At 46.3% G+C, this 15,319-nt stretch overlaps 1 protein-coding gene across 2 annotated transcripts in view; it reads right to left on the bottom strand.

Moving 5' to 3' along the window:
• Positions 1–15,319, bottom strand: part of INPP5D (inositol polyphosphate-5-phosphatase D) — a 151,960-nt gene that overhangs the window by 60,152 nt on the left and 76,489 nt on the right. For both annotated transcript variants that reach the window (XM_030802963.1, XM_030802964.1), the window contains exons 6-9: positions 10,799–10,886; positions 4,519–4,599; positions 4,323–4,394; positions 3,167–3,290 (exon numbers count right to left, since the gene is read on the bottom strand). In XM_030802963.1, the coding sequence (XP_030658823.1) occupies positions 3,167–3,290; positions 4,323–4,394; positions 4,519–4,599; positions 10,799–10,886 (365 nt within the window). The remainder of the gene's footprint in view (positions 1–3,166; positions 3,291–4,322; positions 4,395–4,518; positions 4,600–10,798; positions 10,887–15,319) is intronic.

The following is a 15,319-nucleotide window of genomic DNA, read 5'->3' as shown; positions in this document are numbered from 1 at the left end:
TCCACAGCAAATCCTTAGAGGAAGCATTCACGATGAAGGGCTGGCCCACAGAAGATGCTATGCAAACGTCTGTTGCGTTAAACCAACAAAAGTTCATAGCACTTCTCAGAACCCTGGGAGGTGTTTCTTTCAATCTTAAGTTTTTTAGTAATCAGGTGCTCTGACAATCTTCACTCGTCGTCCTAACGTTTCCATCTCTTCTTATCCAAGTTGGGGCCACCCCTCTCTCCTTAACAGATGTATTAGTCTGTTCTCATGCTGCTAATAAAGACGTACCCAAGACTGGGTAATTTATAAAGGAAAGAGTTTTAATGGACTCACAGTTGCACATGGCTGGGGAGGCCTCACAATCATGGCAGAAGCAAAGGAAGAGCAAAGTCACATCTTACGTGGTGGCAGGCAAGAGAGCTTGTGCAGAGGAACTCCCCTTTATAAAACCATCAGATCTCACGAGATTTATGCACTACCATGAGAACAGCATGGAAAACTCATCCCAATGATTTAATTACCTCCTCACCCAGTCCTTCCCATGACAACTGGGGATTATGGGAGCTACAATTCAAGATGAGATTTGGGTGGGGACACAGCCAAACCATATCAACAAATAAGAGAAAACCACCACTCTAAGCTCACTTTCCACACAGCCTTCCTGTTTGAACCATCAGTGACTCCCCATTTCTCCTGCCCAACTTGCCACTATACACAGGGGCCGCCATGATGCTATAAGCTCCCCTCTGCAGGACTGTGACAGCTATGATGTCACCCCCAGCCATTCCCTGAGATCAGCCTCCCTCATGGCTACCCTGGAAGGGTAATAATAATGGTGGTGGTGGTGACAGTCAATCGTATTGAGCACTCCCTGGAGGCTAAGCACCAGGTGCTTTGATGTTCACCCACATAAGACTCATGAGAGCCCTGCAAGACGCTACTACTATCCCTGCTGGACAGAAGAGTAAACTGAGGACCAGAGAGAAGACACCAGACCCAAGTCACAAGTGGCTGACCTGGGACTCAAGGCTGGGCTACCAGCACCCCACTGTGCTATCAGTGGGTTCAGGATGCACTATTCCAAAATATGGCATCCTAAGCATGTTGAATATTTTAAGCTGAAGGACTTTGAGCAATGGCAGGTGCAGGAAGGACCTTCTGACATTCCTCTAAAGCAGGTTATAGACCCTCATATGAGAGGAGCCCTCCCTATACCTGGGGGACAGAGCATCCTATCTCCAAGGACACAGGGACAGAGAGGACTCTGAATGCACAGGCCCTGCCAAGGTCCTCCCAGTTCCCCACACTTAGTGCATACTACTTTATTAAGAACAAAAGATGGCCGAGCACAGTGACTCACGCCTGTAATCCCAGCACTTTAGAAAGCCGAGGCGGGTGGATCACTTGAGGTCAGGAGTTCGAGACCACGCTGACCAACATGGTGAAACCCCATCTTTACTAAAAATAAAAAAATTAGCTGAGCGTGGTGGTGGTCCCGTAGTCCCAGCTACTCGGGAAGCTGAGGCAGGAGAATCACTTGAACCCAGGAGGCGGAGGTTGCAGTGAGCCAAGATCACACCACTACACTCCAGCCTGGGTGATAGGGTGAGACTTTGTCTCAAAAATAAAAAAAAGGTGCTGATCATGCCTGAAGAAGCCAGATAAAATACAGGTGGCCCAGTTAAATTTGAACTTCAGAAAAACTGTGAATCATTGTTGCATATAAGTATGTCCCAAATATTGCATGGGACATACATATACTACATTGGTTGTTTATCTGAAATTCAAATTTAACTGGGCCTCCTGTATTTTTATCTGCTAATTGTGGCAGCCTTAACCATGCCCCTCTAAATGAACTTTGAGACACTAAAGAATAAAAAAAGCTGTTGTAGCCACAGGGACTTGGGGGGCCTCACAGTGGTCTTAAAACCTGACATGGGATGCAAACTATTGTGTGAAGGTTGGGATGTATCTGAGGGAAGGGTCTACGCATTGATCAGGTTTCTCGGGGGAACCCATTGGCCACCCAGATGAAGAAAGATGTCCATTCGCCATCAGCCAGAACCGGAGGCTGCTCAGGAAACGCTCGTGCTTTCGTCAACCCTCTGGTCCTGTCTGCTGCTGTTCTCCAGCCCCACGGGCCCTGCACTGGGCATTGCCTACCCCTCTGCCTCCTGACACCCTGCCTGGCCTCCCTAACCTGGGCCCTGGCCTGCTAGCCCCAGTGCCCATCTCCCAGCATTTGCACATGCTGCTCTGCTAGCTGGGGTGCTCTTCCCTCAGACCCCTGCCCGACTGGTTGCTTCTCAGCCTCGGGGTCTCTGCCAATGTGCCTCTTACTCAGAGGAAACTTCTGTGTCTGCCCCTTCTACACTATCCCCTCTTGCCAGTTAACTTCTACCCCATTGCCCTGTTTTGTTTTCTTTGTAGCACTTTTCATGGCTCGATCATCCACTGTATTGACAGATCATCTATCTGATCATTCATCTGTACTGACAGATGTATTTGAGTCTCTATCGGCCACTCAATGCACCAGAATATAAATTCCACGTGGGCAGGGGCCTCATCTGTCCTGCCGGCCCTGGATCCCCTTGTCTTGCTCCTCTGCAGCTTCTGTATATGCATTTGTTGTGTGAAGAGTTTCCATTTTATGGATGAGTTGATTTGATGGTTCTCAACCTGCTAATAGCAGCTGACTCTCAAAGTGGCCACTACATGCTAGGCTCTGGCCTAAAGAGCCTTGTGCATATTATTCACATAATTTTTATCATCCCCATTTTACAGATGAGGAAACTGAGGGCTAGAGAGGTCATGACATGTCCCAGGTCACACAGCTGCTAAGTGGCAGAGCTGGGACGTGAATTTAGGCAGTTTGGTTCCAGAGTCCATGTACTCACAGTTTAGTTTATCTTGTGCCACAGACACTACCCAATTGTCAACAAGACCTCATCTGTGCAAGGCTTTGTGCCCGGCACTGAGAGGTGATAGCATGGATCACACTGGGTCCTGGTGGGGAAGAGAAGACACACACACACACACACACACACAAGCGTGAGCGCAGGCATGCACGCTTGCGGAAGACAGACCTGCAGGGCAGGCCTTCTGAGAGGTGAGCTGAGAGGGCAGGAATTCCACAGGCAGGTGAGGGCCAGTGGTTGATAGGCGCGAGGGGTCTTACTTTTCTTGTGGCTGTAGAACTTGTCCTCAGAACCATCCTTGGACTTCTTAATGATCAGTTTCCCAGACTCAACGTCGACTTTGAGCTGCATTTTCTGAGGAATCCCCAGAGACTCTGCCTTCACCTTAGAAGGGAAGAGATGTGTCACTCATTGATTTTCTGCCTGGGCTTTTGCAAGGCTTCCCCGCTCGAACCCCTTGTCTACATGGCTGGGCAACCTCTGGTGGGCGTCCTTCGTGGGGCCACTGGGCTTCTTTCGCCCCAGCGGCACACGTGCACATTTCCACGGGCGTCTCCCGGGAATCACAGAGACTCTCGGGGCGTCCCCCTCGTCCACTGTGTGTGGGGGAGCCGTTCTGCCAGTAGGTTTGGTGGAGGAAACAGACGAATTGCTGGAAATGGTTCATTCACTGATGACTTTGACAACACTCATTAATCTGATGTGTCACCTACTTCCAGAAAGGATTTTAGTAATAGATTTAAACTCCCAGGCCTTGTTACAACCACTGATTGAACATTTAATGATAATAATAGAAAAGAAAACCCACAACAGTTGTGTAGGCATGCTCAGAAAATGGAAATTTATCTTAATAGAGGATTATCACCAGGTCTAGAAAGGACTTTGGGGTGGGGAATGCGTGTGTGGCGGAGGAAGTGCAGGTCTCATACTGGATTCCTGAATGTGGGACCAGTGCTGGGGTGAATATACTAGAATTTCTGGGGATTGTAAAGAAAAACACATTTTGGGTCAAGCCTGGAGATTCTAATCCAGTCATTGTCAGGGAAATCACAGGAATCGCATGGGTTTTTTTTCTGAATTCCCCACCCCCTTGAGGCAGTACTTTGCAGCCCTGTCTGATGTCACTCATCTCTGCCATTTTGAGAAGGACAAAGTTTACATGGTGCCTGGCCCAATGAGACACTCCTCCCTTGTAGCTTCCCTCCGAAGGGGGTTTCCCAGTCACCTCTGGGTGCCCGTTCTGACGTTGAACCACCGTCACAGCGACAAAGGTCCACCAACTGCCATTCTTGGCTAATGGGCTCCTTGCTCTTCCCCAGCTCAAGCCCCGATCCCTCTTTCCACAGGAACAAGAACATGTCTCTCTGCCCGGCTGTGGAGCCCAAGCCCAGGCTCTGCTGTCCCATGGCCACTTACCTCAAAGGTGACTGGAGGGATAAGGGAGCGCCGGTGGGGAGACTCAGGACCCTCGTGCAGCAAGGCCTTGACCTGTGGGCAGCAGCGTTAGAGACAGAGGGTCAAGGGGACACCGAGCCTGTGCATCTGGACATTCTCCATGCAAAGAGGGGACCAAAGAGGGGACCAAGAGAAGCCGCAGGAGCCCCACACGTACCTTGTCTTCAATAGACGACAACAGGCTTGTCAGTTGGCTGAGCTTGGACACCATGTTGATGGGATTGGCCTCACCAGGAACCTGGGGGAGGAGTGGGAGAGGAGGGAAAGAGGATCAAGGCGGCATCACTGAACCTGAACCATCGAGAGGCAACGCACTGGGTGCTCTCCGCACCTCACCCCATTCCAGCCTCCCTGCAGCCCCACAAGTTCTATTATTATCCCCTTCCGGCAGATGAGGACACAGGGATCTCTACAATCTTCTCAGAATTCACATGGCCAAAAAATAGATCTTCATTTCTTCTTCCCTCTAAATCTGCCTCTCCCCCAGTGCTTCTCACCTCACCCACTCCGTTGCTTAAACAAAACTCAAGGACTGTCCTTGCATATTACCTTTCCTCCCTCCTACACCTCCTGCATGGTGTTCCCGTCCTACTTCCAAAATAGACCCAGCCCTGCTGCTTGAAACCCCAGTACAGTTCTCCACATAGAGAAGAAAATGATCCCGACCCCTTCCCTGCCCTCCGAGTTCCTATATGATGCAGCCCCCCACCTCACCTGCCCCACCAAGATCTGAGCCACTCTCATCCTCAACTCACATCTGCCTTGAGCTTCCCTTCTGAGGAATCTCCAGAGACTCAATTTCCCCTGGGAGGGGCACCTCCTCATCATTCAGGTCTCAGCCCCGCAAAGAGGTCTTCCCTGACCACCCTGTCTAAAATAGCCACCAGGTCACCTCTACCAAGTTGCCTTGTTTGGTTTCATATCAATCACCACCAGCTAAAGTTATCTCCTTCCAATGTGTTCATTGTATGTCTTCCCTGCTGAATGGAGGCTCCATGAGAATGGAGATCAAGAGGACTGTGTTCAGTACTGCAACCTTGGGGCTCAGAACAGTGTCTGGCCAATGAAGATGCTCAGTTAAGTTGTTCAGTATATATAGGGCCCAGAGAGATGAACTAACTTGTCTGAGGTCGCACAGCTAGTAAATGGCAGAGCAAGATATGTATCCTGTCTGCCTGATGCCAAGTGCATGGTCTCATGCACTTATTCACAGAAGAAACATTTACAAAGCATCTATTCTACGTTAGACATGCTGCCAGGTGTGGAAATGTAGAGTTAATAAGATACATTATTAAGTTATTAATACCTTATTAAGTTAATAATAAGAGGTGGAATGATAAAATCAGACACATGCATGACTAATGTGAACACAAAGCAGAATGGAACCAGGGTTATCACCAGCCAGGTGATGTCCCTTTACCTCACCCCTTGCTCAATATAGCAGCCAGGTTGCACTTGCTTTTGACCTCAATTTTCCACCCAGCTACTTCAGTGTACTACTTTTACTATCACCACCTCCATTACCACTGCTGCCTCTGTCAAAATGATCAATGGCACTGCCGTGATCAATAGGATTCCCTTCAACAGCACCACCAGAGTCATCAGCATGGCCACCACAATCACCACAAACACCACCATCACTACCACCATCTCCACCCCATCACTCCCACCATGATCATGTCCACCTCCACCATCACCATCACTACTACCACCTCCACCCTCACATCACCATCACTACCACCATCTCCACCCCTACCAGTCCTACCATGATCCTGACCACCTCCACCATCACCATCACTACCACCATTTCCACCCCCACCACTCTCACCTTAATCATGATGACCTCCACCATCACCATCACTATCACTATCTCCACCCCTATCACTCCCACCATGATCATGACCACCTCCACCGTCACCATCACTACCACTGTCTCCATCCCTACCGCTCTTACCATAATCATGATGACCTCCACCATCATCATCACTACCATCATCTCCACCCCTACCACTCCCACCATAATCGTGACCACCTCCACCATCGCCATCACTACCACCACCTCCACCCTCACCATCACCATCACTACCACCATCTCCACCCCTACCAGTCCTACCATGATCATGACCACCTCCACATCCCATCACTACCACCATCTCCACCTATTATTTCACCATGATCATGACCACCTCCACCATCACCATCACTACCACCATCTCCACCCCACATCTATCATGATCATGACCACCTCCACCATCTCCATCACTACCACATCTCCAGCCCTACCACTCTCACCATAATCATGACCACCTCCACCATCACCATCACTATCACCATCTCCACCCCTACCCTTCCTATCCTGACCATGACCACCTCCACCATCACCATCACTACCACCATCTCCTCCTCTATCACTCCCATATGATCATGACCACGTCTACCATCACCATCACCATCACTACCACCATCTCCACTCCTATCAGCCCTCCCATGATCATGACCACCTCTGTTATCACCATCACTACCACCCTTAGACACCACAACATTCCCTGTCCCAATAACCATCACTCCACCATTACAGCAGTTAATAATTGTCAGTGCTTTCTCTAACCACTTTTTGGTCTTTCCCTTGCTTCTTAATAAAGCTTACAATTCTTCTATAGTTACTGTCAATCGGGGAAGTGGCTTGAAGGGGTGGCACTAAGACTTAGGCAAGGGAACAACAGAAGGGCTGCCTGTTGGTTGAGAAGAAAAGCTGGTCAGGAGATGGGATAGTTCAGGATTCCCTTGTTTTAGGGTTATTTATCTCACAAATAATTGAAACGGTAACACAGATTCAAGCCTCCTCCTTTTCACAGTAGAAGACATTTGGAATGACCTGCCTTCACCCGGGGCAATCACCATTCAATTGCAGGTCCCCCGCCCCCCACCGGCTCTCTCTTTGGATTTGTGACTTTTGGGAGGGGAGATCTAACAAGACCTTAGAGAACATAAATGAAGTTACTGACAAACAGGGCATTTGTGCTTGAAACGAAAAGTATTAGATAAATGCTGGAGCTTTCCCCATACTTCTGCCTAATGATGATTTGATGAGTTCTTAATGATATGCCAAGCACATCTGAAATATATTAAGTCATCTAATCCTCACATGTCTTGATTTTTCTAATCCTTGTTTTGCTGATGGGGGAATAGAGTCAGAGTGGTGAGTTTACAGCTAGTATAGACCTGAGATTTGAATTGGGGGCTAGCCCAGTGGTCCTTAGCTGGTGGCGATTTTGCCCTCCAGGGGACATTTGGCAATGTCTGAGACATTTCCAGCTGTCACAGCTGGGGGATGCTAATGGCGTCTCATGGGTAGAGGCCAGGATGTGGAGGACTCCTAGAGTGCACAGGAGTCCTCCACGACAGAGAACAATCCAGTCCCAAATGTCACCAGTGTCGAGGTTGCGGATAGAATTCACAGCTTAGCCTGTTAAAGGGTAGACTGGTCTGACTGCTACCTGAGGGTTTACATCAGCTGACCCAGTTTTTTCACTTTGCTTTTCAGTTGCACTTTTCAAAAAAAGGAAGTGGGCTCCAAGGCAGGTTAACCATCCAAGGGAGGCTACCGGCTCTCCTTTCTCACACAGGGCGGACCCAGGTCTCCCCCAGCCAGCATCTTGATAACACTGTGTTTCACCTTCCCAGCAGTCCTCGAGTAACCACACAGGGGTTTGGGTGTCCCCAGCTTGTCTTGCCTACTTAAGGGAAAGGGCCTCATGTTGGTGAGAGTCTAGCAGGGTCCGAAGTCTCACACACCCGGTTTCACTCACTCCTTAACCAAACCCTGCAGAGACATGACTGTCCCCATTTCACAGATGGGGAGACTAAAGGTCCATGAGGGTGAATCAGAATTTGAACTCAGGTGTTTCTGATCCATGGACCAATGTTCTTTCCTCTCCTCAAGGCACCCTCAACTCCCTCCTTGATTTCTGAATTCCTAAAGACAAATCAAGAATAACCTTTTCTGTTTTTCTTCAAGACTCAGGGTCTCATAAAAGGGAGGGGAGTGTGGCAGCAAGATGCACCCTCCACCGTGTGGCTGCTCTGTCCTGCCACCAAATGCAGAGACTGGCCTCCACCAGGCAGCACCGTAACTGGGACTGCAGCTGGCCTCTCTCTCGAGGCTTTTTCTCTCTTCTAATCTACTTCAAAGACTTGACTGTGCATTCTTCCACTCAAACTACTTAAGTTCAAGTGTCGGGCAGAGCCCCTGTTTTGTCTAGATTTGCTTTTACTTTCTTAGAAATTAACCCATCATTCACTTCGGAGAAAGCAAAAAATTTTTTTTCTGAATTTTGAAAGTTGCACAAGTAGAACACAAATTCATGTTCTCCGTAGAAAACTCAAACAAACAATGCGGGCAAACTCAAAATCCCCCTTGGCCCAGTCCCTTTCTCCCCAGTCTCATCCCTGCATTGTGGTGACCAGCGTGGCCCTTTGGGTTTAAATCCTTCCCATCTGATTTCCTCGTGGAGACTTCCATCAGAGTGTCTATATCATCCTGCCATCTGCTTTTCCACCTAACAGTAGCCTTGGAGATCTTTCCAGAGCAGTGTTCACACCTTAGAATAGAATTCTGCACCACTGCAGTTCACCAGCTCTCTATGTTTACGTGATTTTCTTTTTTTCTTTTTCCTTTTTTGTTTTAGATGGAGTCTCACTCTGTCACCCAGGCTGGAGTGCAGTGGCACAATCTCGGCTCACTGCAACCTCCACCTCCCGGGTTCAAGCAATGCTCCTGCCTCAGCCTTCCAAGTAGCTGGGATTACAGGTACCCGCCACCACGCCTGGCTAATTTTTGTATTTTTGGTACAGACAGCATTTCACCATGTTGGTCAGGTTGGTCTCGAACTCCTAACCTCAGGTGATTCACCCGCTTCGGCCTCCCAAAGTGCTGGGATTACAGGTGTGAACCACCACACCCGGCCTGTTTATATGATTTTCAATGTTTTTTCTTTTACTTTTTGTGTGCTTGTAGTCCCTAAGAAGCTGCCGACATATGGAACTGTGGGCTTGAGGGATGCCTGCAGTTCACATTTTCATACAAATGGCCAAAGTGCCGTTCAGAAAACCCATTTCCATTTCCAACAGCAGAGGAGTGAGCCCCTGTGAGCACCTCTTCCACCCCACACCCTAGTCAAGTCCTGACTCAACCATCAACTTGAGCATCAACTCTTTGTCCATCTAATAGGCAAGAAGAGACCACCTCGTGTCAAATGTCATTTCCTGGTTACTAACAAGGTGAGGTTGAACACCTTTTCCTATCTATATTGGCTATTCCCTGTCCCTCTTCAGTGAACCGCCTTGTTTATAGCCTTTCCCTGTTCTAAAAATTGGATTGTTTTTACTTAATTATTTGTAGGAATTTTTAAAAAAACATGGCCAGGTGTGGTGGCTCCCACCTGTAATCCCAGCAGTTCAGAAGGCGGGGCAGGAAGATCTTCAGAAGTTTGAGACCAACCTGGGCAACACAGTGAGACCTGTCTCTACAAAAAATTTTAAAAGGAGACTGGCATGGTGGCACACACCTGTAACCCCCAGCTATTAGCTGGTGCAAAAGTAATCGTGGTTTTAATACATGGGAGGCTCAGGTGGGGTGGATCGCTTGAGACCCGATGTTTGAGGATGCAGTGAGCTGTGATTGTGCCACTGCACGCCAGCCTGGGCGACAAAGCGAGACCATGTCTCAAATGAAAATAATAATATAAACATATGAATGCTTTGTCTGTAATCCTTTGCCCCTAAGCTTTGTTGCAGGTATTTTCTTCTGAGATACAGCTTTTGCTTTTTTTTAAAAAAAACTTGTTAAAACTTTATTGATGACACCTTTTGTTATCTGTAATCCTTTGTCCCTAATCTTTGTTGCAGGTACTTTCTCCTAAGATACAGCTTTTGCTTTCTAAAAAAACTTGTTAAAACTATATTGATGACACCTTTTGTTACACAGACATTTGCTTAATGAGCAACACGACCTTGGCCTCCTGCCAGGCCACGAGCAGGTGCAGGGGTTGAGGGGGCACCTTCATCCTGCTCCTCCTGGGACAAGAGATAGGATCAAGAGTTTAGGCATCTCCTGTTTTTCTTTCCTTTCAGTTTCTGATGAGAAATGATGGGAACAGGCCCTGCTTGCCCCCTTATTTGGCACAAATAAGTTTTGCTGATGGGTGCATAATTTGAAATCTTTATTCCTCAAATCAAAATCTGGCAGTGGGAGATGGCTTCCTGGGAATGGCAGGGGCTGAGGCTCCCACCCCCAACCCCAGCGTACCTGCTTGCTGTTGCCCAGTGAACACACGATGGGCAGTGCTCCCCTCTTCCTTCTGAGCCCTCAGGACTGGCTAACTCAATCCTCCTCCCTGGTGTATTAATCTCACCTTTTCAACCCCAAGACCCTTTACCTGAGGACGTGGACGGAGGCCCGGGGAGAGCTGCTGGTCAAATAACCTCTGCAGAGACTCCAGGGATGGGAGGGTCCGGACGACTTCTCTGGGGGCAGGGAACAAGGTGAACATCAAGGATTAGTGGGCACCAGAAACAGTCTTCCATGGCAGCACGGGTTCCAGCCCGAGATGAGGTCACCGCCGGTTCAGCAGAAGCAGGTAATTCTCCCCAGAAGGACAAGCCCGGGCAAAGATCAAGGCTTGCCAGGACTGGCCCACCCACACTCGGCCCCCATCCCTTCCCAACCCACAGCAAACTGGAATTGATGTGTAGTCCTGATCGTAGCTGGGTTTTGCTTTAGCCAAACTACACTCTATAGCCTGTAGAAAATTCAAATCTAGAGTGACAAAATGACTTCACTTAGTCATCCATGGTTCCCAACCTGTGTTTATAACACACACACACACACACACACACACACACACACACACACACACACACACACACAGGTGTTAACAATGCAAATTTCTTGGCTCCTGCCTGATAGAGTCTAGAATCTGCATTTTAAATATCAGGGCTGCCCAGTGCTGGTGATCTGTGGATTCTGAGGCAAATCCCCTCCTAGCAGCCCAAATGCAGGCTCAGAAGGATTTTCCCATCGTCACATCCATTGACAACTCCAATCCTCAGGCTTTATCCGCTGTTTGTTCCCAGCTCATCTTTCTCTATCGTTTTAACATAGGGGGGCAGACGATTTTGAGTTCTACTTTTCACTTATTGTTTCATCAAAAATTGTTCATGTTTTTACATATTTAACATTCTAATGATTTGAAAATAGTCTATCAAGTAAATGTGCTGAAATCGATTGCTAGATATTTGGGTTACTTTGAGATCTTTGTTATATGAATAAATGCTGCTCTGGGCCAGGCGCGGTGGCTCACGTCTGTAATCCCAGCACTTTGGGAGGCCAAGGCAGGAGGATCAAGAGGTCAGGAGATCGAGACCATCCTGGCCAACACGGTGAAACCCCATCTCTACTACAAATACAAAAAAAAATTAGCCAGGCGTGGTGGCGGGCTCCTATAGTTCCAGCTACTTGGAAGGCTGAGGCAGGAGAATGGTGTGAACCCGGGAGACAGAGCTTGCAGTGAGCAGAGATCGTGCTACTGCACTGCAGCCTGGGCGACAGAGTGAGACTCTGTCTCAAAAATAAAAATAAAAATAAAAATAAATAAAGGCTGGTCTGAATAGCTTTGTTCATATAGCTTTTCTAATTTTTAATTACAGAATTAGGATAACCAGAGATTATGGCTCTTGATCATTATTGCCAAACCTGTGAGTACCGATTATACAGGGTCACCAGCATTGTCCAGACCTGATCACCCAATAGCTCTAATGACTGTACTTCTGTTCTTTCTCTCTCTTTTAAGGGGCATAACATTGCACTTCAATATGGATGAATAAATTTGCATATCTTTAATTTCTAATGTCATTGTTTTTCTATTGCAGATTTCTAGTTAATGGCTACTGCATTTCTCTCATTTCTCTTTGTATAAACTTTTCTGTTTTTTCTCCCTTGGCAATTTTCTGTTGGGAATTTTGTTCGTATTTTTATATAGTGTTATAAACTTTACATATTGCTTTGCTTTTTTTTTTTTTTTTTGAGACAGTCTTACTGTTGCCCAGGCTGGAGTGCAGTGGCGTGATCCTGCCTCAGCCTCCCGAGTAGCTGGGATTACAGGCATACACCACCACGCCCAGCCAATTTTTGTATTTTTAGTAGAGACAGGGTTTCGCCATGTTGGCCAGGCTGGTCTGAACTCCTGACCTCAGGTGATCCACCCACCTCGGCCTCCCAAAGTGCTGGGATTACAGGCGTGAGCCACCAGGCCCAGCCTGCTTTGCTTTGTATTTAATCTAGGTGCTGTATTTTTTTCTCATTATATCATAACGATATAATATAATCTCATTATATCATAACGATGTAATAAAATCTCATATCATAACGGTGTAATAAAATCTCATTATATCATAACGATGTAATAAAATCTCATTATATCATAACGATGTAATAAAATCTCATTATATCATAATGACGTAATATAATCTCATTATATCATAACGACGTAATATAATCTCATCATATCATAACGACGTAATATAATCTCATTATATCATAACGACGTAATATAATCTCATTATATTATAATATAATCTCATTATATTATAATATAATCTCATTATATTATAATCTCATATTATAATATGATATAATCTCATTATAATAATATAATCTCATTGTATCATAATAATGTAATCTCATTATATCATAATAATATAATCTCATTATATCATGATAACATAATCTCATTATATCATGATAACATAATCTCATTATATCATGATAATATAATCTCATTATATCATGATAATATAATCTCATTATATCATAATAATAAATACTAATATATTGTGTGTGTGTGTATATATGTGTGTGTGTGTATATATATATATATATTTTTTTTTTTTTTTTTTTTTTTTTAATTTTTGAGATGGAGTTTCGCTCTTGTTGCCCAGGCTGGAGTGCAATGGCAGGATCTTGGCCCACTGCAACCTCTGCCTCCCGGGTTCAAGCGATTCTCCTGCCTCAGCCTCCAGAATAGCTGAGATTACAGGCATGCGCCACCACACCTGGCTAATTTTGTATTTTCAGTAGAAACGGGGTTTCTCAATGTTGGTCAGCCTGGTCTCGAACTCCTGACCTCAGGTGATCAGCCCGCCTCAGCCTCCCAAAGTGCTGGGATTACAGGCGTGAGCCACCACGCCCAGCCTATAACATATATAATATATAATAATATACTATCATTATATTAATCCTAGGTGACCTGGATCTCATTATGAAATGATACACAATTTTTTATTGTTCGAGTTTTCATTTTTTCCTTGGCAATTTTTACTTACTGTAGTTAATAATTTATCATTGGTATTTACTAGGGAGCAATTATTTGCTCATTTTAAATTGTTTTCTAACTCTTTTGAAATAATCATGTTATAGATGAGGGTTTTTGTTGTTCTTCTTTTTTACTTTTTTTTTTGAGATGGAGTTTTGCTCTTGTTGCCCAGACTGGAATGCAATGGCACGATCTTGGCTCACCACAACCTCTGCCTCCTGGGTTCAAGTGATTCTCCTGCCTCAGCCTCCTGAGTAGCTGGGATTACAGGCATGCGCCACCACGCCCGGCTAATTTTGTATTTTTAGTAGAGATGGAGTTTCTCCATGTTGGTCAGGCTGGTCTGGAACTCCCAACCTCAGGTGATCTGCCTGCCTTGGCTTCCCAAAGTGCTGGAATTACAGGCGTGAGCCACCGCGCCCGGCCTATTGTTGTTGTTCTATGTGTTTAATTCCTTACCCCATCTAGAACTTTTTTCTTTTTAACCCATTTATGCCTAAGGTCGCAATTTTTTTGAATTTTTGCAATCAGACCTTGGCGATGACCTTGAGCAGTAGGAAATAAATAACTCCCACATGCTTAGCGTTCCAATAATGGAACACTAGGCATAAATGGCTACATATGCCTCTTTCTCTGAATTGTTATTCTGTTTCACTCAACATCAGTTTCTCTTTTTCTGTAGTTCTCTTGGGTTAGAGCTTTGCTTGAATATGGGAGTATTTGTTTCCAGACTTCATTTCTTTCATTCAACTAAAAATCCAAGCCTCCCCACGTACACTAGGCAAGGAATTACAGCTTCCAGAATGGTGTGCTAGTTTTCTGGTTTGAAATTGTTATCCTTTGAGGATCAAGGATGAGGGTAGGAACTGTGACCAAGAATCAGGTGCGGGAGGTGTCTGATGGGAGGGGAAGGGAAGCACCATGCAGGCAGCGTTCCGTTCTGGGTTTCACACTCCACTTCCCGAGAGCTGCTCTGTCCATCTGCCAACACAGTGGTGTTCTGATTAAATTGTCATTTCGGAAAAGCATTCGGGCTAAAACGTTTCTCTAAAGCAGTAATTCAGAATGTGTTTTAACATTAAATAGGTCTCCCTCATTCATTGTTCTCCTTTTACAAAATGTTATCCTAAAAACACAAATACACAGGCACACACACAGAAGCTGAATCCTTAGGGTTTTCTAAGAATAACAGTTTCCCCCTGTATTTCTAAGCCTTTTTAAACTTTGAGAAATCTGACTGGCTCCCAGGCACGTATGAAGGTGTCAGTTAGGGTCAGAATGACCAACCAGGAGACACCGGGACTGCAGCCGGAAGACTTAAGAATCAGCCTTATCCTACAGAAAGGATTTGTCCAAGTGTCCCTGGACAACAAGTCCAGCCTCGGGTCCCTAGCTTAAGGGACCGATCCTGAAGAAGGAGCTGCAGCCCTGGGGGAGCAAAGGTGAGCAGGGCTGGGTCCTGCAGTAGGTCTGGCCCCAGGGACCGCTGGGAGGGCTTAGATCCCTTGTTTGGTCTTTCTGAACCTCCCAGAGAGAGAGCTGCCTCCCTCTTTGTTCCCCTTGAGTTGATTTCCTCAAGATTCCCAT

The sequence above is a fragment of the Nomascus leucogenys genome, chromosome 22a (genome assembly GCF_006542625.1).
Source record: "Nomascus leucogenys isolate Asia chromosome 22a, Asia_NLE_v1, whole genome shotgun sequence".
Taxonomy (NCBI): domain Eukaryota; kingdom Metazoa; phylum Chordata; class Mammalia; order Primates; family Hylobatidae; genus Nomascus; species Nomascus leucogenys.
This window is presented reverse-complemented; position numbering and strand designations above follow the sequence as displayed.